At 36.2% G+C, this 27336-nt stretch overlaps 2 protein-coding genes across 5 annotated transcripts; one reads left to right on the top strand and one right to left on the bottom strand.

Moving 5' to 3' along the window:
- Positions 1-371: 371 nt before the first annotated feature.
- On the top strand, positions 372-9874 carry LOC127795043 (MAR-binding filament-like protein 1-1). The gene is made up of 4 exons (XM_052326459.1): positions 372-735; positions 6650-6693; positions 6805-6945; positions 8067-9874. The coding sequence occupies exons 1-4, from the start codon at positions 444-446 to the stop codon at positions 9774-9776; spliced, it is 2187 nt and encodes a 728-aa protein (XP_052182419.1). The 5' UTR covers positions 372-443; the 3' UTR covers positions 9777-9874.
- Positions 9875-24156: 14282 nt separating this feature from the next.
- On the bottom strand, positions 24157-26440 carry LOC127795515 (disease resistance protein RPV1-like). 4 transcript variants are annotated; one of them, XR_008021808.1, is made up of 3 exons: positions 25845-26440; positions 25404-25781; positions 24157-24999 (listed from the first exon to the last, which is right to left on the bottom strand). XR_008021808.1 is itself a non-coding variant. In XM_052327253.1 (2 exons), exons 1-2 carry the CDS (start codon positions 26369-26371, stop codon positions 25667-25669), a joined length of 642 nt encoding a protein of 213 aa, XP_052183213.1. In that variant the 5' UTR covers positions 26372-26440; the 3' UTR covers positions 24157-25666. The 4 variants fall into 4 exon arrangements, 3 of the variants coding, with proteins under 3 accessions (XP_052183213.1, XP_052183215.1, XP_052183214.1); XM_052327253.1 differs by having other exon boundaries at positions 24157-25781; XM_052327255.1 differs by having other exon boundaries at positions 24157-25751.
- Positions 26441-27336: the final 896 nt, after the last annotated feature.

Genomic DNA, 27336 nt, shown 5'->3' with positions numbered 1-27336 from the left:
ATTCACTAAAGAGAGGTCTATTTTTCGTTTTGAACTTATTCTTAGAATAATATAATATCATTTTAATAATCAAATCTACATGAATATTTGCCTATCTAATACCATTTTGATTATGGTTACGATTATGATTACTTTCATAATCGTGACATAACTTCAGTTATCCAATTTCATAATCCTAACTGGAGTTTGTATCCCTTCCTCTCAATATTAAAAGTTTTTCTTACATCAACTTAAGTAGAGCCCCCTGAGGCAAAGTGTAATTTGAACCCTCAAAAACCTCCAAACGGGGGGAAAAGGAAAGGAGAGGTGTGTTATTAAGGCAACCCAGGAGGGTATAATCGGTCTTCCGTAAAAGGTGGACACAGAGGAGGATGGGTAAAGCGACGACCGGGAGGAGGCTATGAAGACTGCTTCTTTATCACTCCAAATAAGAAAAAGAAGCTATGATCTTGGTTCCGGGGAGAATTTGTTTTTCGCACTCTCCCCTCGACCACTCTCTCTGCCCCTCGCTTCCATCTTCTTCTTCTTCACTACTCTCCTCTCACTCTGTCTTCTTCTACTCTTTCCCCAGAAATGAACGCCTCGCCAGGAAGAACAGGACCGCCGTGGCTTGTACTATGCACGATAATCCAGACAATAATCTCTTCTGCAAAAGGAGGGCCATTCTTTTCGTGGGCATTTCAGTCCTTCCGCTTCTTCGTTGGAAGGCTAGAGCTCTTGAGGGCTTGCCAACAGGTGGGTTCACTTTCGGTTGCTTTCTTTGTTTTCTCAAGGCTCATTTCTCGGATATTGCAATTAAAGAAGGTGGGATTTTCGTGGTTTGTTTAAGTGAACTTTCTTTTTGGTAGATTGATGAAACAAAAGATTAGTAGTCTCTTCCAACAAGTTTTGGTATTTTTTTGATTTTAAATTAATTGGTCGTTGGTGCTTTCATTAGAGGTTGGGCATTCTCCTTTAGACAAAAACATTTGCTTTGTTTAAGATTTATTTGTGATGATTCATAAACAACCAAGGAAGATTATTTATATTGGAGGGTCTTTAATTGCTAAAAGGGAGCAGTTATAATATGTCAAAACGCTGATAAGAAGGTGAAATATATAAAGGACATCCCTAGTGCACGAGACTCCATTTTTGTGAGGGTTGAAGGAGGATTGTTTTTATATACAATCTTATCCTTGTTTTGCAAAGAGGCTGTTTCCACAATGTGAACTCATGATCTTTCGGTCACAAAGGAGCAACCTTATTGCTGCTACCAAGATACACCCTCTGTGGTAAATTATATAAGTGAAACAAAAGATTACCGCAATAAAGAGAGATAGAGGTAGCTTTACTTGTGGTGGGGTGCTAGAAATATCTCAACGTTAATTGAAAACTTTTATGCTCTCGAGGGAAGAGGATGATCTGTAGGGTTATGCATACCATCACAGTGTTTGTAGCTGATGCCGTCAACCATTTAATGAAGCAGAGGCATTTAAGAGTTCTTTCTTTATTGAAGTTTTTGGTTTGTGTGTTTTCACATCCTTGATTGAGGTTTTCTCATTTAGTTTGAAATTATTTTTGTGTTAAGATGCGCTTTGAGAAGAGATTTTGGGAGAATTGAGATTTCTAGCCTTCATATACTATCTATAGCTGATACCCTCCATCATGGAATGAAGTTGAGGTGTTCAAAGAGAGCTTTCTTTATGAAAGTCTGAGGTTTGTTTGTTTTGTTTTCAAGTCCCTGATCAATGCTTTTCATTCAGTTTGGAATTTTGGCTTAAGATGCTGCTTTTTTGAGAAGAGAATTTGGGAATACCGTGATTTGTAGCCAAAACCTAACAAATAAATAAGTTGGATGTGTCAATGATGTTAGTTTACCTTGGAGTTGTGAGGCTAATTTATGGTCTATAGATGGCAAAATTTAGTAGTGCAGATTTCATTGGGCGGCCATGGAGTTTGTTTATCCTAGAAGGGTTTCCAAGAAGAGTGCCATAGGGTTATCCTTCTTACATGTATACATATAGCATGGTTTTGTTGGGAGTGGTGAACAAAATGGAAGTTGGTGTCAGCCTACCTGATGTCCTTTGAGGATGCATACTCAAGAGGGGTCAGTGAATCCTCTGGAAGGTCAATGGTTGGAAGAGGATTTGGCTAGTTGGGCAAGGTCAATGGTTGCAGGTAAAGACTGTCTCTTAATCCAGGATGATTGGGTGACACATTTCGAAATTTTGGAAGTTTGGTAAGTCTCTCTACAAAGGGCCAAGATTGAGGTTCAATTTTTCTAATAAGCAGCTTGGGCATTTTAGATAAATTTAGATATAATTTCCAAAAGATTGACTCTGGGCCTTTTAATAGTAGGTATGTACCTTGCCTATTCATCATGAAGTAGAGGTATTGGACAGAAGTAGGAGTGGGCTTTTCCTTGTCGTTAGGTTTGGGAGAAGCCTTGACTGGCGCTGCTCTTTTAGTCATTCATTAGAAGTAGGCTCTCCTAAGGTGTTGAAGGAAGGCTATGAGGCATTTGGGAAAACCCTTTAGCTCAGCTGGCACCAATTACTTTTGTAATCTTGCTGCCCTGAGGCTTTCTTGCATCTTCTTCTTCCTTGTTTTGGTCAAAAAGTTGCCAAAAGAAATGGACTTCTTTGGGGAGGGTAATCTCTTCACTTGCTCTACAAATCACCTAAGGTCCTTATGGTTGCACAACAAGATTATTAGACAAGTCCTAATCTATTTTTCATGGTTGTTTCTTCTACTTTAGGCATGTTTGGTAGCTTTTTGTTTCTAGTTTTCTATTTTCTTCTGCATTATTTTGGGAACAAAAACAAGGAATAGGTTTAAGGAAGTCGGCATGGCTATGGTTCTTTTACGAATGGCTTTGTAAATTAGATTGTTCCAAATGGTAGAAAGGAAGAGCAATAAAAGGGTATGGCAGGTAGAATTTTTTCTATTACCTTATCTAGATCTGTCGAATTTCTTGGAGTAGGGATCTTTATAAACCTAGTAAGAGGCTAACTATCAGAAACATAAAATGGAAGGGTGATTTTCTCTGTTTACAAGAGTCCAAGCTATATTTGTTTTCCTTAGAGGTGATTAGAAGTATGAGTAGTGCTTGTTGGGTTTATTGAGTGTGGGCTATTCTCTTGCACCGGGTTTCTTGAGCTCTTCAAAAGTTAGATTGTTTTGTTGGTAATATTTTGATTTCATGTATATTCAGGTGTGTGGAAGATAATTTTATTTGGATTTTTTCGAGGGTGTAGTGGCTGCATCGTGGTGTGGATAAAATTTTACTTTGGGGGATTAAGCATTATAGAGCCCCTTGGAGTAACTGTGGTATTTAATCGTGATTAGATTCCCCACAAAAAAGAGTTTAGTTGTGCTGCAATGGATTGAGATTGAAGAGCTTATTGATTTACTGCTAGAAAGGGATTTTGTTTGTTTTCATTAGTTAGATTTGTCTAGGTCCCATTTAGATTGGTTCTTAATTTTCTCTGGTCGGACCATCATTTCCTGGTGTTCTTCAGCCTCAAAATAGCATCTTATGATGCTTTTAGTTTGCTTGATTATGATGGCCTAAGGTTGCATGCCACTTCCTTTAGGTTTATAAGCATGTCACTTAAGGAGGACAATTTTGTGGAGTTGTTTTCAAAGTTCTGGGGTTAGTACAAGATTACAGGATCTTGACCTCTCACGCTAAAAAGCTGAAATAGTTATAGACTGACCTCTTTTTTGTTTTTTTGATAGGTTGCTGTAGGCCGACCTTAAGAAATGGAGTAAAGAAGTTCTCGGCAAAATTAAGGTAAGAGTTGATAGGTAGCTTGAGGATATTAAATCCTTATATGTTAAAGAAGGGAGTCAGATATTTCCTTGGACATAAAGTTTAGGGGAGAATTGACTTGGAACATTAGGTGAACAATTTGTTGATTTTAGAAGTGTTCTGTTGGAAACAGAAATCTAGGGTTTCTCTTTCAAAAGAAAGGTGACAAGAATATTAATTTTCATAAAATGGCTAATCTCCACAGTAAATTTAATATATAGGCCAGTTGAGGAAGGTGAATGGATGGTCCATAAGGAGGATGATCTTTGCTGGGTGGTTTGTTCTTATCTGTCTTTACAAAGGAGTTCTTTAGACTATCCATGTTAAATTTTTGTTTCAAAGTTCTTTCTCTGCAGCAAGGTGGCAGTAATTGAGAAACCCTTCATAGAATAGGAGATTGTTGAGGCTTCAAGAGTTAAAATAGTGAAAAGTCCCATGTTTCAAAGTTCTTTCTTTCATTATTGTTGACTGTGGTTGACTAGGAGGTTTGTGTAATGTTAAATGAATTCCATAGCTTTTACTCTTTTGAAAGCCTTAACACCCCTGGTTTAGCTCTTTGTCCTAAGAAAGGAAACCATTAAACATGGCATAAGATATAAGCGCTTTATAGAGGACATGACCATGAATAGAGATGGCTGGTGATCTAAAATTCATGTAGCCAACCCCACCTAATGAGATTAAAGCTTGTGATTGTTGTTGTTGTGTTGTTGTAATCCTATGGAGGGAGCAATAAACAAACAACACCAAGCCTTGATCTTGCCAGTTATCTCTATCCATGACCAAATCTGAAGAAGGGAGCAGTGAAAGAGTTAAAAGATTTTAGAGCAATTGACCTAATAGGAAGTGTTGGTCACTGAAGACTTGATTTTAGAATGTGAGTGTGTGTGTAGTTTTATTTATTTATTTATTTGCTGGGAATGTACTTTTATTAATTATATGTTTGAAAACAGTAATCACAAATCACACTACAAAATTAATTCAGAGACAAAAATAGATTATTTTATTATAATTTTAGAATATACCTATCAACACCAGTATTCACTAAAATGCCAAAACAGTAGGTCTTTAACTTTGAACTGCGCGAAACTTCAAACAAATCACCACCTAAGATATGACGCATGGCTTGACATGTATTTTGTTGGTTCACATCAGTCATAGCTACAAGAATTGTCGTACGGGTATTTTGATTTGTCTGACTAGTGTGCATGTATAATAGAGTTGTTATATCCACTTTGGAGTGTCCATGCTTGTTATGATGGCAGCCACAACTCAAGCTTGATGATCTGGACAGATTATGATTTTCACTGATTTTTATTCTTTTGGGAATAGCTGACACAGATCTCAAAATTCATATTATCTTGATATTAATCTGTTGTCTATATTCTTGGTGACAAGTTAGATATCCTCACTGCCTTTAGCCTTGCCCTGTGGTAGCCTTGCTGATGTACTTTGGAGAACAAATTATATTGACAGAATGAACTCAATCATATTATTCGTGCAAATAATGGGCTTCAAACACCTGTTTTTGAAGTGGATGTCACGAACTCTAGAATTGCAATTTTGCTTATGTAAACAGGCTTTGGATAGAGTTTCCACCTTTTGATCCCCATGCAAGTTGATAATTGCAGGTATTCATGCTATAACTTTTTATCACACAATAGATATTCCTGGGTGGTTTTTCTGATCAAACTGGAAGGAGGGAGAAGTTAAGTTTCTGCTTCTGCCACCAATTGTTAGCATCAAATAGTTGAATTGTAAATATTGTAGTTCAGCATAACATTGCATATTTTCCTCTTCACTCCAATGTCTAGGATACATCTATATGTGATTTCATTATTCTTTAAATTCAATAATTTTATTGGTTTCATTCTATTTTAATTACAGTGTTTTGTGGAGTTATATCTGCATACTGATCATGTGATCCTTTTTAACTGATGAATTGTTGACTGTCATCTCATTTAAAAAGATTTAACATATTAGAGGGAGGCAACAGTATCTTTTAAATTATTATTCTACTCCCTGTGTGATGTTGCCTGATCCTTCTTTCGTAACCTACTAAAAAAACATGGAACAACGTAGATATGGGTGCACAGAAAGGTTTAAACACATGATTTTTGTTTAATAGGAGAGTTTACTTGCATTATAGCATAACTCCTGGTGGAGATGACCAATGTATGGAATTTATAATGTTTCAGCTCACATTTGATGGGACATGCTTTTTTGGATCCTATAGATATTCTTCTTAAATTTTAATGTTACTAAAAGGATACAAGTATATGGTTTTCTTGGTGTCTGCACATTTTCATTAACAAGGATCAAGCATTCTCCAGCTAGATTCCTTTATAACACAACTTTATGACAGGATGGAAAATCTTGAAGACTAGCTCTGATTTTGATGTTAATTATATGGCATGATGAATCAAATGAACAGAGAAAACTCATCTGATACCCTATAGAATGAGAATAAAATTTGAAAAAGTAAATGGAGTGGATGTGCTTAGGTCTTCAAAAAATGACAGAAATGTAGGCAAATGTGCTTAGGTCTTCAAAAAATGTTTCTGTTTTGGAGATTAGATAAATTTATAAAAACATGGCTAGTGTACTATTGAAGAAAACTATTTTTATAAATTCTCCTTTACCTCAACTTCAGGATATTTAGTTTCAAAAATAAATGAAATAATGTAAGAAAAATAATGTTCTCAAAGTCTCTTCATTTATATATGCATAATACTTCATATATTCAGGGTACTAAAATTATTCAGGCAACTATTTATATATGCATAATACTTTATCCATATTCTCTCGGTAGTTATTTTTGTTGGTGACTATCTTAGTGTCTATTTCATTTTATTTCAGAAGAACCTGAAATGAGGGTGATAGAGCAGAAGCAAGAGGCAGAGGTCTGACTCGTAATTATCTCAGTGCCTATTCCCCTTGAATTTCAATATTTATGTTCTTCGGTTATTGTGGGCCTCCCTATATTATCAGTTGAATTAGTTTTTTGTGCCCAGAAAGCAATTCAAGTGAAGGCACCACCAAATTCCTCTCTTTCTATTCTGAATGGACTTGGAATATTCAGTTCTGGTGTGCTGGGTTCGCTGTATGCATTGGCTAGGAAGGAAAATGTTGCTAATGAAGCAATGATGCAGTCCGTAAGCAATCTCTAATTCTACTCATCCGTTTCTCTTCTATAAGATGTGGAATTGCATTGGAAATATACAAGGGTTGGTTTAACTAGATGAAAGCAATATAGGCTTGGCGAATAGTTGGGGCCTGTTTAAATTCTTGTTGTCAGTTTTCATGTGTTGGTTTTTATTTATTTTGTGTTTGCTTTAGTTTCCTGTTAAAAAATGGAAACTAAACCTTTTGTTTTATAATGTTGTCATTTTTTATTCAAAATTTAAAACGAAAATAATTGTCAAACAAAAGTTTTGTGCATTTTATAATATGATTGTTAATCAAAACGAGCACGAAGAACACACGAGAAAATAATTTGATTGTTAGGATTAGGTCGATCCGCGTACTAGCTCTGCATAGGGGTAATATGCGCCAAGGTGATAATTAGGCTCCACACACTAACAATAATTGCATATATATAAAGAATTATTATATTCTGAACAAAATATCCCTACCCTACAAAAAACGGCTGGTCAGTCTCCGGAGGTTGATGAAGGGGCGTTTCTGGTTTGTCACCGAAGGTTGCGTCTTTGATTAAGGTGGTGGCTAGTTGGTTAAATGAAGACAAAAATATGAACACAGGAACACAAGTTTGGTGTTTCTAGTTTTTGTTAAAATAATTAGGACTACGTTTCCCTGTTTTTGAAACGAAAAACAACATACCAAATGCTATTTTGTATGTTTTCTTTTGAAAACAAAAACAGAACTGAAGAAACACACTAAAATCAAATGGCCCTTAGTTTCTGATGTTGTGATTGAATTTTGTCCAGCATACATTCAACATATCTGGGTTGAAATAACTTCCTTTTGAAGTGGTAGGAGATCTGGAATTTCATTGCGCCCCCACTTTTTCATCTTCTTTTCTTTTATAGCAAAATTTATCCCTGTGGAATAAATTTCAGAGTTTCAAGAGGAATAACCCTTGCAAATTGAATTTTCCCTTGAATAAGTTCTTTAGCTCTTTACTCTCTCTCTCTCTCTCTCTCTCTCAATTTTACTCTCTTTTATACTGCATATTTGTTTTTATTTTCTCCAGTTCACTCTGAAATATGTTTGTGAAGTATTTTGGCCCATCATCTACCTAATGGATTCACAGATGAAAAATAAACTGGATGAAAAGGAAGCGACCATTGTTTCACTAGAGAAGAACTTCGAGTCAAAGATTCTAAATGAGAAGGAAGAACGAAACAAAGAGCTAAAGAAGGCAAATGAAGAGAAGCAGTCTTTGCTGAACCAATTAAAATTGGCAAATAGTACTATAACAGGATTAGGACATGAGCTACAAAGTGAGAAAAGATCAGTGGAGGATCTCCATGTCCAACTAGAGAATCTTCAAACCGACCTCATAGAGGTCGAGGAAGATAAGAAGGAACTAGAAGAAAAGCTCAAGGAGAAGCTTGATTCAATTGAAGTCTTGGAAGAAAGGATAGACTTGCTTAGTTCAGAGATCAAGGATAAAGAATATCATTTTCGTGATCTCAATTCCAAGTTTGCTGATAAAGAATCAGAACTTATTAAATTGAGTTCTACCTATGAGAAAACCAAGGATGAATTGACAGTGGCAAATTCAGAGATTGAAAGATTGAAGGAGGAACTTTTAGAAAGCAAAAGGGAATCAGAACTGAAGAAAGCTGTGGTGGATGATTTGAATGCTCGGGTAAGTGCTTTAGTTTTTCAGAAAGATGACTTAAATCAGAAGTTTGATACTATTCAGAAGGATTACTATGATATGAAGTCACAAGCTGAAGAAAGAACAGCTGCTGATGCCAAATTATTGGAAGAAAGAGACCGTGAACTTTACCAGCTCAAGGAAAAGATTGATCTCGCTTCAAATGAAGCGAGCAGAAACAAAGCATTAGTTGCTGATTTGACCCAGGAAAGGGATGATTTGAGGAAATGGCTGGATGTAGAGTTGAAAGGTATTAGTAGTTTGAAACATGAGATCCAAATTACGGAGGAAAATCTTGGAAAATCAAGAAAGGAGGTTTCTGATCTGACAGAACAGTTAGACCAATCAAGAAGCCTGTGCTTAGGCCTTGAAGCTGAGATTTCTAAGGTTCAAGCTGAGTTTGGCGAAGCTAGAAGGTCATTCCGTGCAAGCCTTGATGAGGCAAAACACAGTGCAGAGGTGTTAGCTGGCGAGCTCACATCAGTTAGAGAGGCTCTTAAAAACACTGAAGACGAGCTCCAGACCGTGTCCCACGAACTGGCAACTGCAGTAGAAAACCGTAACAGCCTACAGAAGGAGATGGTCGAAGCCTACAGGAAAGCTGAAAGTGCGGCCAATGATTTAAAAGAAGAAAGGAAGGCTGTAGCTTCTTTGAGTAAAGAAGTAAAAGCTTTGGAGAAACATATCTTAAACAACAAAGAATCTCGAAAATCCCTTGAAACGGATTTGGAGGAGGCTACCAAGTCACTTGACGAAATGAATCAAAATATAGTGCTGCTTTCGAGGGACCTAGAGATTGCTAAATCACAGATTTCTGGCCTGGAAGATGAGAGAGACTTGCTCTGCAAGTCCCTCGCTGACCAGAAGCAAGCCTCTCAAGAAGCCCGGGAAAACTTGGAGGACGCGCATAACCTCGTCATGAGGGTCGGAAAGGAAAAGGAGGGTTTGGAGAAGAAAGCACAGAAGCTGGAAGAGGAATTGGCATCGGCGAAGGGCGAGATCCTGCGACTGAGGACTCAAATGAATTCATCTGCAGCAGCAGCAGCAGCCCATGTAATGGATGGAGGCAATGCTACAGTGCCTGTGAAGAGAAGTAGGAGGAGGAGAAAGGCAGCTCCAGAGCAAGATAATTCATAGTACATCAACTTGCTTGCCCCCCACTTTATATTTTGTTCTTTCAATCTATCTACTAAGATGGTATTATTCTTGAAAAAGTTTTTAATGCTTGATGGATAGAGTATCGCTAGTTACAATGGTAATTAAGTAACGTGATGTTTCAAAAAATAAATAAATAAATAAAATCAGATCGTGCTGCCTAGTTTGGATGTAAAATAAATTTGGGCATTAATGATATTTATATAGATGGAAAGAAAATATCTGCCAAGTTAATTCACAATTACAAGAATACCATTTCAGCTTCATCTCCAGATCATTCCCAACCAACCCCCCCAGCCACCCCCCGCCCCTAACCAACAAGGAATCATCATAAAAGCCAAATAATCTGTGGATCATCAAACCAAGCATTTATAACCTTACCGTTTCCCTCTCAGATTCACGGTATATATATATCTTCCATGAAACCCTTCCCTTCGAATCACCTGAAGCAGCTTTCAAATCCCTTCAGTCTTCATCATGACGTTGTCGAAGACCTCAACAACCGCCATTCTTCTTCTTCTCTTCTTGGACTGCATCGGCAGCTTCGCCAGAGACATGCCGACCAGCTGGCCTGATTTTCTTCCGGCGCAGGGCGGCGGCGGCTCCTGCCCGTCGGCTTTGCTCGGTGTGAAGTTAGGATGCGCGAGAGATGTGATCGCCTTCGTCAGGACCGGAAAATTTGAGGCCAGTCCAGATTGCTGCAAGGCGTTGGCAGAGGCGAAGGATAAGTGCAGTTCCAATGGATCTATGACCTTCAGCAATCCGTTCTTCCAGCAGACGCTCGATCAGTACTGTTTCAATGCAGCAGCCCCAGCGCCATCTTATGCAGCCTGATTACATATATATATATATATATATATGATTCATATTTGGTCAATAATAATTAGGTTAATTTCCGTTGAATCTCTCTATCTAGTCTTTGTGCTGGTTATGGTGGTTGTTAGAGAATGATATCTCAAAAATAACTTATAGACTTGTTGCCTGTTGCCCAGGGAAAGTTGGGAAGGGAGCGTGAGTCTCATGGGGGTGGGACCGGCACACCCATCCCTATAAACCTACGTCAGACAAGATAACAAGTTTGTTAAAAATAAATTAATTGATTGACATCACGTTTTAATTGAAAACCAAATTAACTTAATTTTGTTTAAATTTAAATTTAAATAGATAGAGAGATTAGGTTAATTTGTTTATAATTTTGCAAAAAATAACTGATAGACCCACCCACGTTTGAAATATTAAAAACAGAGATTGCCTTAATTTCGTATAAATTTCAATTTTTTTGCTTTTAATTTTACCACGACCATCTCGCATTTGAATTAAAATCATGGATTGGCTTAGGTTTTGTTTTAATTTTAAACTTTTTATATTCTTTCAAAAATAACTAATAGACCCGTTTAAATATTAGAATAATTTTGTCTAAATTTCAATTTGTTTATAATATCCAAAAAATAACTAATAGACCCCATGATTGAATCGGAAACAGATAGTGGATCAATTTTATCTTAAATTTTAAATTTTAATTTTCTTTTAAATAATTTAAATTAAGAATAGATATTGGCTTAATTTTAAACTTTATTATGATATGTCATAGGAAAGCATAACAAATGAGGGATCCTCTAGGAAGTTAAAATATTGATATAGTGAAACACAATTTCCTTAATTTGAAGCCATTTTTAAAACTATAAAAATCTTAGTATAAATGACCAAAAGATAAAAGTCTATGTTAAGTTAGGTAACTCAAATTCTTATTTAGAATAAATTATTATTTTTTCTTTGAAGTTTGGTGAAATTCGTGATCATCTTCCCATCTTAGAAACACCTCTGTTATTTCTTCACGTTTCAATTTCATCAAAACCAATTAATAGATTGTTGACGTGACAAATGAGTCACAAAATAATTTACTAACAATCTTACAAATAACTTTCTTTTGAACGTAAAAAAGAAGCTGTAATAGGATTAAATAAAAAAGTTTATATTAAAAAATTTAAACTTTACCCATTCCTCTAATATATTTAAAATTTAATTTTATTTAAATTCAACTTATTTTATTTAAAATTTTGTATAAACAAATTATAAAACTATAATTATAAAAAAATCATTTATAACTTTTTATTTTTTTACATGTGGGTTACTCCTCCATATATATATATATATATATGCATAAATTGAAAACATGAATTTAAGGAAAAAAAATCTATAGATAAACTTTACACAAATATTTAATCTTGTTAAGGAAAATGGACAAAATGGAATTATAATTTGAAGAAATTATAATGAATTAATGGTTTCTTTGGGGATAAATTAGAGTTCCTATTACTTATTTCTTCGAGATTTATGTAACAAAAATAAATTAATAAACGTAAGAAGAAAAGAATCATAGTTCGAATTTAATTAGAAAACCTATAGGATAAATACAACTTCTCCTTTTCGTTGAATTTGACGTTAATTTCACCTATAAAAACAACCAATCATGCCACAACTTCTTGATTCATTGATAGAAAAAGAATAGAGATTCTACATAGTATTTAACATTCAAGCAAGATGAAGAGGGTTTCTTCCATTCCCACTGTTCTTCTCTTTGCCTGCATTGCGACGGCGGGCAGTACTCTTGGCTCTGCTCGAGTTGATGGCTCCTTAAAGTCTTCCAAGTCATTAGAAGCTCCCAAACCAATGGAACATTCTACTGATGATTATTCGTGGTCATCTTGGTATTACTATTACACTCCGGACACATCAGGAAGCCAACATTCAGGTTACAGTTGGGATACGTGCGGTCAAACCATGTCTCAGTTTGGAGCTTGCATGGGGCAGATTATGGGCTCTTATTCTTCCGACTCCAACCAGATCTATGTTACTCCTCAGTGTTGCAAAGCCCTCAATGAAGCTAATCAATATTGCACTTATGGTGGTCTTAGTCGTGACCCTAAAGTGAAATACATTATTAATGTTTGTCGTTATTAACTAGATTAGTTTTTTTTAATGTTAATTAGTAATTAGATTTGGGTTTTAGAATTAATTAAATTGGTTAGGGTTTAGGTTAGCTATATTTGTTATGTGGTGGCAGAATTGTATCTTCTTCCAGCAATTCTTTTGCATGTAATAATTAATAAATGGAATGACATTATTCTTCATATTATTTCTTTAGTCCAAAACTTGTTTTTTATTATTTTATTTCTTTTGTTCACAAGTAGTATTTTGATGGGAAGGAAAAATAGTGGTTTTTTCTATAAAAGAATTATATTTTATAATATTTGAAAAAATATAATTTGTCATCAATTTGTCCTCTTAATAAAAAAATATTCGTTATAAAAAGTTATTATTATTCAATCTAAATTAGCTACGCTTTCAATAAAGTTTAACAATTTGATAATGAATAAGAAGCCAATTATTTCTATATAATTTTTGGCTATGGAAATTAATATTTTTAAGTTAGACATCTGTGTTTTATGCATTTTATCTTAGATTTGTAAGACAATTTAGTTAGTCAAATAAAAATAATTTAATTGCAAAGTGCATATATTTTACAATTATAAAAGAATTATGGATTTTTTTTTTTTACTTGATGAATTAGGAGTGTGTTAAATATATTGGTTAGTACAAAGATAAGGACAATAATGTTTTAAATTTGAAAAAAAAAAAATAAAGGATGTTGGATTGTTACGGTGAATTAGTGGGAAAGGGGATGATACCTTTACAAAATATTTTTTAGTTTTTTAATTTTAATTTCTAATAAGTTATTGAATCTTTAATTAAAAAATATTTTTTTTAATTATTTTTAACTTTTCAGTTTTACCCTATAGGATAAATTGGAAATGATAAATAACCAACAACATTCTTGAGGTTTGGTAATTTTTTACTCTTTAACATTCGAGAAAGATACAAGATTTAATATCATGTTACAATTTTTCTCTTGCATTAGTTAATTGCAGTTATATTTTGGAATAACCAAATAACCTTTATATTTAAAAGGCTTATCTTGCCTTCTCTCCATACTTTTTTACCGTAATCAAAGCTGTTGTGTCATGAAAAATTGGTAGGAAAAATGAGAAAATTTTTCAAATTAATAAAATAAAAAGTTTAGTCACGAGGGCTAGCCTCGCAGCAGGTGTTGGCCGCGAAGGCCAACCTCGCAATAGCTGGCCGCAAGGTCCAGCTTTGCGGTAGCCTGCCGCGATGCCTTGCCTCAAGGCAAGGTTGGCCGCAATAGCCAACATCGCGACCAGGCTGGCCGCGAGGGCAGGCTCACAATAGCCTGCCACAAGGGCCAGCCTCGCAGCTAAACTGGTCGCGAGGGCTACCTCGCGGCAGCCTGTCGCAAGCCATGGCTAGCCCGAATGCCAGCCCCGCCACAACCTGCCACAAGTTGCCTCACAGTGGTTTTTCGTGGCAATCTCCCCCTTCTTTTATTAAATTTGACCCATTTAGAATTCGCCATGTGTCGGCACCAGACACCCTTGAGAATCGTGCCCTATAAATACCCAGCTACAGGACATTGATGGGGACTTCCAATTTCGGTAAAATCTAGAGACTTTGAATGCACTTTTACTATTTTTGTGAATAGTCATTGGGATCTGGAACTGACTTTGCCATCGGAGGGCCTTTGGGGGGAAGATTCCCGCGAGCCTTCTAACCCATTTTTTGAGCATCAATAGGGTCAGAACCTTGCGGTGAGACCTCGCGACGAAGGCAAAAGCTTGTGGTCAGACCTAGCGGCGAAGGCTAAAGCTTGCGGTGAGATCTCGTAGCGAAGGCAAAAAACTTGCGGTGAACCTAGCGGTGAAGGCAAAAGCTTGCGGAGAGACCTAGGGCGAAGGCAAAATCTTGTGGCAAGAGCTAGTGGCGAAGCCTTGTGGCGAGAGCTAGTGGCGAAACCTTGTGGCAAGAGTTAGTGGCGAAATCTTGTGGCCAGAGCTTATGGCGAATCCTTGCGGCGAGCATTCTAACGAAAAACTTCCTTGAGACGACATCTCTTACGACAATCTAACTTCACCCGACCTCGAGCTCGAGTAAACCCAACATTACAAATTTTAATTGTTATACTTTGGCAACAACAAAAGCTTTCGTTGTCGTCGATTCTTTTCCCTCTCCTCCTCCCATTACCTTTTTTGGTGACTGAATCGTTATTAATGTCATCACCAACCAACTTTGTATTCCTTTCTTAGATTCAATCATATTCTAAAATCATTCATCAAAACATCCATATCCATAAGAGTTGGCTTATAATAATTAAATTACATAAGACTTAGTTCAATTTTTCCTTTCCTAACTAACATCTCTTTCCATTTTCTTGTAAATTCTTATTCACTTTTTTTTTTTTTATCATTATCCCAAATGGATAGAACCAAAATGGACAATTTGATTATGCTAGGTATCTCATGCCAATCTTGGTCAGTCCACCAATTGCATTTGTGGATATCTTATTGTAGGAGTGGTGCTTTGGGAAAGAAGTTACCTTACGCCTAATAAACTTCTTCCCTTCATCTTCATGTACACTAATTTCAATTGCATACCATGATTGAAAAGAATTGGTAATCTGCGGCCTATTGATTTACCATAAATGCAAACTAATTGACCGCTATCAAAGAGGAGGTAAGTAGTTCTTCTATCATTAAAGGGCAAAGGGAGAACATGTAGCGACTTGCATAGATCTCGTATTTCCCTCATAGTCTGTTGGTCAAACCAGTGATTCTCTTCTCATAGAAATAGAGAGAATCTTTCTAGTATGTAGCTCTGTTGGCTAGGAGCACAACTCCTCCTTGTTCAAGGTCATCAAATATTCCTCCAACTCCATGATATCGGTAAAGTGGGAGGCTACCCTGGACTCACCTCTCCCTCTATAAATAAATAAATAAAACCCTTCCTAGAAGAAAGTAAAATGAATCTTTGATTCCCGAATTCATTCTGGTCTCATCATGGAATTTTCGAAATCTACAAAAACATTCTAGGAGAGGGCTCGTACTCCTCAAAGATCAGAGAAGGAAAGAAGCAAACCGGCGTCGGTCTTCATTTTCTTCGTTCGCTGGTGGTGCAGCGCGTAGGCAGACAGTAAGGAGTTGCAGGCGGCCGACAGAGCAAAGTAGGGACTTCCTGCGGACTTGCAGTGACCCGTGAGCATGAGTTGCAGTAGCCGGAAGTAGTGAGCGCTAGCCGCGTATGACGAATGTGCAGCAAGAGTTGCTGGCTGTGCACACGAGCAGCGTACGTGCGGTGTGCGTGCAAGCAATTCGGCCAAGGCATTTGCAGCAATGATTGGTGAAGGAGTTTGCGATAAGTGGCTAGGCAGCAAGCAGTCGGCTTTGGCAAGGAGTTGCTGGCGGTAGGCAAGCAGTGTTGTTACGACATTTTTCCGACGGCTGCTCTAGCACCGGTAAGAGTTGCCGACAACTTTTTCTAGCAGTGTATTCCAGCAAGCGTTGCCAGCGATTCTTTCAGCCTCCTATCCTTTCTTTAAATCTCGCTATTTAACATTCATGAAATGAACTAACTTGGAAGAATGGTTCCAGCTCTCACTCACATACGTGTAGATTTTGTCTTTCACAAAAAATCCATGAAAGGTTCCAAGGTTGCTAGCTTGGTGTGAACACCTAGGCCCTCCACAGCTTGAGGATGGAGTTTTTATGTAAAAATTGTTTCTACATCTTCTAGGTATCTTTTAATTAGGTATGATTTTAGTTTATTACATGAGATGTAACAGTGCATTGTTCAAATTAATATCCAGATATTATATGATTTGTGTTGAATTTTGTTGTGTTTTTATGTAATAATTTTTTTTAAAAAAATATACACTCATCTATAAGTAAATCCTAATAATTTGGGCTTCACTCATTTATTTTTAAATGAATTTAAGTTTGATTCATGTTGCTTGAAAGTAAATCCTCATCCAGGAGTAAATCCTAATAAAGATTCATGTTGCTTGAAAGTTGTAATATAGTAATTATCTTGTTCAGGCAAAATAAATATTGATGTTATTATAAAATTGTTTAATAAATTCATTTTAATATTAGAGATGTTATTGTCGACGACGAAATTTGGCTAGTCATGATTCATCTTGTCTGCACTGAGAAAATAAGTATGAAAAAAGGAAGAGAAAGCACACAAAAGGATTTTTACGTGATTCGATCAAAACTGTACCTACTCCATGACTTTTCTCTGGTTATTGCCGCAAAATCACAGTATATTATTGCTTGATCTCCCTCATACAATGGCCTTGACCCCTATTTATAGAGTGAGGTGTTTACAATTTACATAAAATACCAAAATAGGAGGATAATGTGATGGAGACAGGATATTCTTATCTCTTCTGTAAAATCGGGAGTGAATCCTGCATTTGTCAGGGATTTGATTTGCCTCGAATAAACCAAGTGGGGCTCGCCTCTGATTGTTCCGCAATCTTGTTTTTATGTGAGCTGAATAGTTTGGCCGACGAGCTGAAAGCATCGTCAGGAGCTCGTTGGAAGCATTACTGGGACCTTACTTGGATCGTTGCTGGGAGCTCGCTTTGTAACATTCCGATAATTTGAGAAAAGTTAATAATTATTGAATTTTGTATTTGGAGTAATTTTTGATTTATTGGGACTGAATAGTTTAGTGGATAGTTGATAATTATTAATTATGGCGTATAAGGTGATTATAAAATATTTGTGGGTTTAAGAGGAATGTTAATTTATTTATGTATTAAGGAATTGGATAAGTAATTATTGGAGATTTAAGGAAAAAAATATAAATAAAAAATAAAAGTGTATGTTGCTTTGGGGAAATAGAAAATGTTGAATTATTTAATGGTATGTGGAAATAATTATTTATTGGGTTAATTTAAAGAAAAATATTAAATTACTTTATTTTTGGTGGGTGGGCATTATTTGGAAAGAGTTAGGGTATAAGTGTAATAAAGGGAAATGAGAGTTGGGGTGTATATGAGATTTCTAGAAGCGTTGGGGGCGCTTTTATAAATTCTGGAAGTGGCTAAGAGTTACTTTAAATTTAATTTTGTGTAATATATGTATGAAGGAGGTAGTAGCTTGGGTGGCACGCGCACGAGGGAGGAAGTAGGCGGTCGCGGGTTCGAGCAGGGGGAGATACGCGCGAAAGGAGGAAAGAATTGCTGATTTTCTCAGCAAGGCCACAGCCCGAAATGACAATGTTCCGGGCTAGGGCGGTGGCAGCGTGCACGACTGCTGGTTGCGTCACGCGGCGCGCTCATAGCTGCCCATTTCTTTTGAACGAGCAGCCTCCATTTTGCTTTGTTTTTAAGGCCGATTTCGGCCATTTTTGAAGTAGAAAGCAGAGAAGAAATTAAGGAGAAGAAGATGGCGCGCAGAGGTGAAGAAAATGGGGAAATTTGAGAAAAAAAACTCGGGATTAAACTCAGTTTAATAGTGATTTAATTAGCCAGGTAAGTAGAGAAGTTAGTATTAATTATTCTGTACTGTTGGAATTTAATATTGGATCCGATTTTATTAATTTTGGAAGTTTATGTTAATTTACAGCATTATTAATTTGGTGGTGTTCAAGTGTAAAAATGTTGTAATCTGCTCAAACGAGGCAAGCTCTTTACTCCCTTCATGACTCTTATTCAATTTATAAATTTCGTATCCTCCCTTAACTCAATTTGATTCCATAAATTAATTACGTTCGTTATAAATTGTTATTGTGCGAATTTTGCTTAATTAATTTAATGAGAAAATTTCTAGGGTTAAATACCTCTGTGAGCTCTATCAATTTTGTGAAACCCACGCCTTCCCTTAATTCGTTTCGGTTTCGCATATTAATTAAACGAATCGGGAATTTTATTAACATGACTTAATTTAAATTGCATAGGAGACTCGTTGGAAATTTATTTGTTGTGTGCCTACGGGGGTTCGTACTGCCCCCATTCCTTTCGAAATGATGTCAAACCCTATTCAGGAACTAGGTTCCTAGATGTGCGAGTTTGATTATGGATTTTTTAGATGTGAGTCGGGTAGAGTTATCGAGCAGTGGGGCAGGGGTAGGCTGTTTGGTGGCATTGGAGTAGACTATTATACGGCCCTGAAGTGGACCGTCGGGTGGACACTCCTAGTCACTGACCCTTGACCAATGCCAGATACTGCTAACTAGCTCTGCCAATATGTGATTTATTGCATAATTCGATATGTTGTATTATCGTTCATGATTTGATTTGCACATGGGTATGAGATGCATGTTGGGATATTCATTTATTGAGTATGCTTGGACACGGACATTCTAGCATGATTAGATTGGATCTAGCACGGCATATGCATCGGGAGTGGTTTATTATGTGGGCGGAGCATGGCCTAATGATTGGATGTATGGGTGCCAGTGTATCACTGTAGCACCCCCACCCGGATATCCCTAACCACCAGGACTACCCGAACGAGAGCGCTTACGGAAGGAGAAAGAATGTAACATAAGACAAGAACTACCCTGGCATGCATACACAAAAATAAGAATAGCGGAAGCGAAGCTAAACACATGCATGCACTACGGGTACCCCGCTAGCACAGCGGTCACATGATAAATAAATGGACACAGACTCTTGTGCTAACATACACGAGACTCAAGTAAAGACCTGGCACAATAAAAAAAATAATAGAGTAAATCCTACTCAGACATCAGAGTTGACGGGGACTTCTTGTACACCATACTGACTTTGCCGCTAAAAGCTGACTCCTTTGCCATAGCCCACGCTGCTACTACCTGGAATGATGGAAAGCAAAGTGAATCGAGAAACTCAGCAAGTATAAGGAAAAAAAGGTTGAAGGCTGTATAGAACCAATAAGCTCTCCCCCAAAACACCAACCCCCAAGCACACACAAGCCATGAGATGCTACCACACAATAGTATAGCATGATAAAAGTACATACCGGTATTTGGGGCCCACATAAGACACACGGTACCCAAGTCCCATACCAACCTGCCGCTACCCTGAGAGGCAACATAAATCTCCAACAAACCTGCGCACTTGTCCCGGGTCGGTGCTCTCGTCACCCGTGTGTCTGTGTTGGTAATCCTGACACCCAAGCTATAGGCTCCCTCGGAACAGTCCTTCCGTCCGAGAATTGATAACTACCAGGAACCATGCAATGCACATAAAAATGCAATGGCGTAGTGAGCATCAACGTGATACACTGGCGCCCATACATCCAGGCATCAGGCCATGCTCTGCCCACATATTAAACCACACGCGATGCATCTGCTTGTGCTGGATGCAACCTAACCAAGCTAGAATGTCCATGTCCAAGCATACTCAATAAATGAATATCCCAACATACAATCAGTACCCATGTGCATATCAAATCATGAATAATAATATAATGAATCTAATCGTGCAGTAAATCACATACTGCCAAAGCTAGTCAGCAATGCCCCGCACCGGTCAACGGCCAGTGACTAGGAGTGTCCACCCGACGGTCAATTTCAGGGCCGTACAATAGTCTACCCCAACGTCATCAAACAGTTGATCCCTGCCCCACTGCTCGGTAGCTCTATTCGAACCATAAATAAATCCGAGAAAATCATAAATAAACCCGCACATTTAGGAACCTAGTCCCCAAACTGGGTTCAGCATCATTCCGAAAGAAATGGGGGCGATACAAACCCCCGAAGGCACACAATAAATAAAACTCTATAAATCTCAGGTTTAATTTAAATCAAAACAAATGAATAATACTCAATAAATAATGCTAGACGCTGAATTAGAGTAAGGGAGAGGATAGAATACGAGAAATTACGGAGTCTCTCACGGGAATTAAAGAACACGAGGAGAGGGTTAGGAGCTTGTCTTTACACGGCGTTCTTTGCCTTTTCTTGCACTCCCGCCGCGAAGTAAAACGTTTCCTAGCAATTAATAAAATCATAACTTTAATTAAATAAATCTACCGTGTAATATAAATAATTTAGCCATCTAAAATCTCACGTAGGCGCACCACAAATAAAATCTCAGTGAGTCTCATATTTATTTTAAATTAAATCATGTCAATAACATTCTCAATTTATATAATTAATACGCGATACCGAAACGAGTTAAGGAAAGGCGAGGGGTTCATAAAATAGAAAAAGATCACAAGGGTAAAGAGAGCTTGCCTCTATTTAGCTGTTTATAGTGTTTCCACGCTTAAACACCACCAAATTAATACATGCTATAAAATAGATTAAACTCTCAAAATTAACAAAATAGGACCAAAAATAAAATTCTAACCATAAAAAATATTTATTACATATTTATTTACTTACCTAGTTAATTAAATCACGATTAAACTAAGTTTAATCTTGATTTTCCCCTCAAATTCCTCCATGTTCTCCCTTGTGCGTGCTACTTCTTCTTCTATTTTTGCTCTCTGAATTGCCTGATTTTTTGCCTGATTTCATTTCAAATTGAGGCTTAAAAATGAGAGAGAAATGGGTGGCTCAGCGCATGCCTCGTGGCAGCTGCTGGCTGCCACCGCCTTGCCCAAAACGATGCCTGTTTTGGGCGCTATTGGCTGGGAAAAATCAGCAAAAACTCTGCCCCCTAGCGCGAGCACGCATGCCTTAGGCCTCGATCCCGCGTGCCAGCTGTGCTGGCTACTCCTTCAACATTAATGTGCACCCAATTAAATTTAAAACAACCTCAACACAGATCCTAGAAATTACACTTAAACCCACCACTTCCAGAAACTTTCACACACACCCCAATTTAAATTCCCACTTATTTCACTTTTATCCCGAAACTTCCAAAAATTACCCAATTTAATTTTCTTTAATTTTTCTTTATTTTCATAAATGTTCCCAAATAATTTAATTAAATACCTAAATTTCCTATTTCCTCAAAACATCATAAATTACTATTTTACTTTAAATTAACCCAATAAATAATTATTTTCCTTAAACAATAAATACTCAATAATCACCAAACTAAAAAAAATTAAATCAATATTTCCTTTAAACCCACAAATATTCAATAATCTCCACAAACACAATAATTAATAATTAATATTTCTCTTAAACCCAAAATATTTAACAATTATTAATTATTCCCGACCAAATTAATAATCATTTATTTAATTCCCCAATTTCGAGATGTTACAATTACGTTGTTGCTCACTACGTCATTGCATTTTTATGTGCATTGCATGGTTATCGACAGTTTATAGGTCTCGGATGGGAGGACCGTTTCAAGAGAGCCTACAACTCGGCTATTTTACAGCTTAGGTGCCGGGAGGACCGACGCGAGCATTCGGGTGATGGAAGCACCGACCCGAGACAGCGCGCACAGGTTTGTTGGAGATATATGTTACCTTTCAGTGCAGCTATAGATTAGTATGGGACTTGGGTGCCGTATGTCTTGTGTAAGTCCCAAAGACTGATACGTACTTTTATTTACACTTTTATGCTGTGATGGGTGTCTCATGGCTTGTGTACACTTTGGATTGGTGTTCTGGGAAGAGTTTACTATGATGTTCAGCCTACAACCTTCCTTTCTGTATGCTTGCTGAGTCTCTCAACTCACTTTGTTTTCCATCATTTTAAGTGGTGGCAGCGTGGATCAAGGGCAAAGGAGTTAGCTTCTAGCAGCAAAGTCGGTATGGTATATAGGTAGTCCTGTCAGTCCCTATCAGCTCTGATGGTTTAGTAGGATTTACTCTATTATTTTTATTGTGCCAGATCATTCCTCGTGTCCAGCCCGCTTCGTGCGATCTGAAAATACATATAACAGTTATAAATTTAAATTTTATTAACATAATTATTTTTTATTTTTACATAAAATATTAAAAAATATTTTAAACATAAAAAATTTTAACAACACTTCATGTGCTATCTTCAGGTATGAGATGTGGGGGAGCATTCCTTATCTGTAGAGAGAGCGAAATAAAAAATATTCTTCAAACGAGGGGGAGCATCGATTACTAAAATTTCAAATATCAGTACGATTCCGACTAATAGGGGGAGAAATTTTTCTGGGAAAGAAAAGTTGTTTAACCCTTTTTAATTATGACAAAAAATTGGAAACATATTAAATCTCATAGAATAATTAAAGTTTTGTCGTAGTTGAAAAGGAGAGATTGTTGAGTTCACATGTTAATAATGATTTGATGATAATATTAATAATAAAATTTTAATTATATATCAAATATTAGAGTGAGACTTTATGCCTGACTAAGTAAACCTTAAATTCATAAGTTTTAACATCAAAACAATAATTTCAAACAAAATGACCCAACCAGTGTGGGTATTAATTTTCAAAAAAAATATACTATTCAAATGAAAGAATCAAAATAATAAAGTGATCTAAATTTACAATTGAGTATATTTTTATATAATAGAACCTCTAAATTACTAAGAAACTCATTTTTGTTTAAGAAACTCTAAATATATATTTTTAAAAATATAAATATACACTAAAAATACATAAAAGAAAATATTTTGTAATCATACATATATTATATTTGCTAAACTGTAATTACCAAATACGTGTACTAAAAATATAAATTATATGATGGGGACTATTGTGGTTATGGAAAAATTACAAAAATACCCTTTCTTGAAACTCTTTAGAGCCAACATGTGTTCCATGATATTCATACTGAAGTTTAGCTATATAAATACATAAATTTTAAGAGACAATTAGATCACCATTTATATATAATTACTTTGCTCTATCTTTAATATTGAGACTGACTTGATCGTCAAAGAATATGTCGAGAAATCAAGTATATCTACTTTGATGTTCAATCATCTCTCTTTCTCTCTTAGTCTCTCTTTCTATCTATTTATATATAGATATTTAAAATATTTATCAAATATTTTTAAGAAATAAGAAATATTTTTTATTACAATATGAATTGTGTTATAACTAAATAAAAATTTTATTTTTTTTATATTTGATAATAATAGTTTGATGTTATTTAATATTGTATGACATTTTTTAGTATATTATATGTAAATAATTTTGTTCGTTTTTATTTTGTAAAATTGCACAAACTTTTCTTAATGAAATTGGAGGGGTTGTCGCACCATCAGCGACCATATCCTCCAGAAATTTTGGACTAGAACCCCATTGTGATGAAAATTGAACCAACTATTATAGTTCAGTATATATCATTTTTTTATTTTTTACAATAATTATAAATATTAATAATTAATAAAGATAATGTTAATTATTTCTTATTTATCATTAGTCCATAAAGTTATGTTGACATAAGTTTGAATTGCAGATATTAAGTTGAATGTTATAAATTGTTATTATATTGTTTTATGAAATTTGATATTAAAATAAATATGAACTTAGTGATAGTTTAATTTATTTTATGGAATTAAATATTAATTTAGAATGTTAAAAAATGTATAATTATTGTATTTTATCTAAAAAAAGAAGTGTATTGAATATAACTTAAAAAATAATATAACAGCAATCATCAATATAACTCACAAATTTACAAATACTAATCCACTTGAAGCACTTGGCCCTCAACCCATGGCTGACCGAATGTTACCGATTTCATCCTCCCATCGGTCCACCGGGGCCAGAATGATTTTCTACCTATAATACAATAGCGTTACTGAAACTTATGGATGTCATCCTCCCATTAGTCCACCCGAGCAGGTATGATTTCTTATGAGTACAACTGAATCTTGAAACATGGATGATGTCCAGCCCAGCTGCTGAATCTCGCATATTTTGAATTGAAGTTCGTATATTTTGAATTGAAGTTTCTGTTAACTTAGACTGGGAGCCCCTCCATTGGAACTCACCGGAGTCACTTTGTTGGATACTTGCACATGAATCTAGTCGTTCTTCGTCATCCTCATATACTACATGAACAGCGCATTTTACTGGGACAAACATTTCAGCACTACTACTACTAAAATAAAAGAAGATCTCAGTCAAAGTTTTCAAATGATTAACTTCCATCTCCCTCTTAAAACTTTCAAGTGCCATGTAGTCCACAAATAAGTGATCTGACTGAAAATGGAATCCGCAAATGGTGATATTCTGGGCATAGACTGCAACATCATCGCGCATCCCGTAACATTCCAGATAGGCTTTGGCATCAATTGAAGGAGCCTTTGCTTCAAAAACAGCACATACAACAAAACCCCTGAGCCTTTGATACCAATCTGGTATCAGCTGGATTCGAACATAATTCCCCATATTATTTTGATACCTGAACCACTTTGGAACCTCTCTTCCAGGAACAACAATAGTGCATAGGGAATAAACAAAACCCTGCCACAACAAATAAAAACATGAGAGAGAGAGAGAGAGAGAGAGAGAGAGATGGACCTTAAGATAATTTCTGAGAAGTTCAAGGGGGAGGCCGGGCCTATTCTTTACTAGTGTATGACAATGCATTAAACGGACCCCTGCAAGAGTTCTAGGCAATATAGGCGGATCCGACAATGTTTCTAATGATGTGCATCCACTTGCATTAATGGAAACGATATTTGTCGGGAGATAGGGCGACGTTTTAAGCTTCTTGCAATCCATCAACTCAAGAAAGTTAAGCCCGTAAAGACCATTGATGCTTGCTGGCAAACTAATAATGTTGGTACCACTAAGGTATAAATGGCTCAAACAGGATAAGGAGCCTAGGTCATTTGGGAGAAATCCTTTTGAGAAGTTGCACTTACGGAGATCTAGTAAAAACAAAGAGCGTAAGCCTAATGGAGCAGATAGCTCAAACCCCACGTGATCTTGACGTTCTTTCCGAATTAGAAATTATGATAATAGTGAATTCCGTGGTCTTGATGTTACTGGTCCCTTGCATCCCAAAAATGACAAAACCTTAAGCTTCTTCAGGTGTATAATCGAGGATGGTGGTTGCTTAATAGCAGTAAAATCAGCACGAAGTTCCTGCAATCTCTCCAATCCTCCTAGGTTCTCGGGCAACTTGCTAAGTTTTGAGCAGCCAGAAACAATCAAACTTGCAAGAAGTTTCAACCCACAAATCCTCATCTGTCAAGGAATTGAAGCCAAACCTACAATGCCTCAATAACAACTGAAGTCTCCTGAAAAAACAATCAAATCAAATTTTTGTTTTATGCGAACCAAACAAATAAAAGAAGAGTTACCCGTGGGTTGTGCCATTTTCTGAATCCCACCCAGAAATATTGGCCGCTTCCATTAGAGCATTCCTCCATCTCTGCACCTTCTGCTTCCCCTTCTCTTCGCCGGAATCTCGCTCGTGTATGGCGAATGCTTCTCCAACGCTTCCTCTTTGTTTCCGTAAATCCGAGGGATCTACTTTATAAAAAATCGGCAAAACGGTAAGTCCCCTCGTCTTCTGGCACTCGAGTATCTTAACGAGTTCCTCCAAGCACCACTTGGAAGAAGCGTAGTTCTCGGAGAAAATAACGAGGGCAAGCCTCGACTCTTCTATGGATTTCAGGAGCGCCGGAGAAATGGAGTCACCTCGCTCGAGCTTCAGGTCATCCTTGAACGTGAAAATGCCCTTCTGATGCAGAGCAAAATAGAGATGGTCAACGAAGCCATTGCGGGTGTCTGTGCCTCTGAAGCTCAAGAAGACGTCGTATTTCCAGGAACTAGACCCGGAAGGGAGAGAAGCGCAGTCCTGCAATTGGGTGCTGGTGGAGGGCATTGTTCAGCTGCTCGAAAAACAAACTGGCTTCGTATCAATCTATCGTCTATGCGAAGCAACAGAGGCCAAAAGGACACTGGTTCAGTGAACGTAAGACGTATTCAATGTACCACGAAAGTATAAACGCGGTGGGCCCAGTCCATGAGTCCGACCGCGGTGGGCCTTGCCCTTGCAGTTTTTGCGTTGCGTGCAAGGTGCGCTGTGAACTAGAAGCCATGACCGACTTCCATTATGAAAATCTCCCCGAAATTTCATTCAAAAAATTTGAATTAATTACAATATATTTATAAATTACAAATCATATTCTTTTTACCAAACAAAAACTTACTGTCGATACATTAAGTATATCACTTATTATATATTTATTATATTAATTTTTACATAATTTTAAAAATATATAAATTAAATATATCACTGTAAATAAATTAAATTTAACTGCTATTGTTGAATTTTTTAAATTCAAAAACTCACTTCATTAAAATTTTACTTTTTTTATAAAGAATGTATTGAAATTAGAATATAAAATAGATATATATTTTTTAATTTAATAAATATTTTAAAAATATATACAATTATTCCATCGGAACATAAAAAGGTGAATTACACTTGGTAAATTATGAGGTTTAGAATAATTATAAAAAATATTTATGGCATTTGAAAAAATACAAAAGAATACTTAAAGTTTTATGTTATATTATAATTTCTCCTATATTGTTAATTAACTATAGTTAAATTTTATAAAAAAACTAAAATATTTTTATATTTAAATTTATTTTTCTTTTTTCTCATCATTTTTCTCTCTTTTATATCTTCACCATTATTTTCTCCATCTATCTAGAGAGAATAAATGATGGCTACAACTAGAATCAAGAGAAAAATGACAACAACCACAAAAAGTAATGACGAAGAGGTTTGTTCTTTGCAATAGTAGCGATAATTAAAATAGATGTATTTTCTTTTTTCCT

Source organism: Diospyros lotus, chromosome 2 (genome assembly GCF_014633365.1).
Source record: "Diospyros lotus cultivar Yz01 chromosome 2, ASM1463336v1, whole genome shotgun sequence".
NCBI lineage: Eukaryota > Viridiplantae > Streptophyta > Magnoliopsida > Ericales > Ebenaceae > Diospyros > Diospyros lotus.
This window is presented reverse-complemented; position numbering and strand designations above follow the sequence as displayed.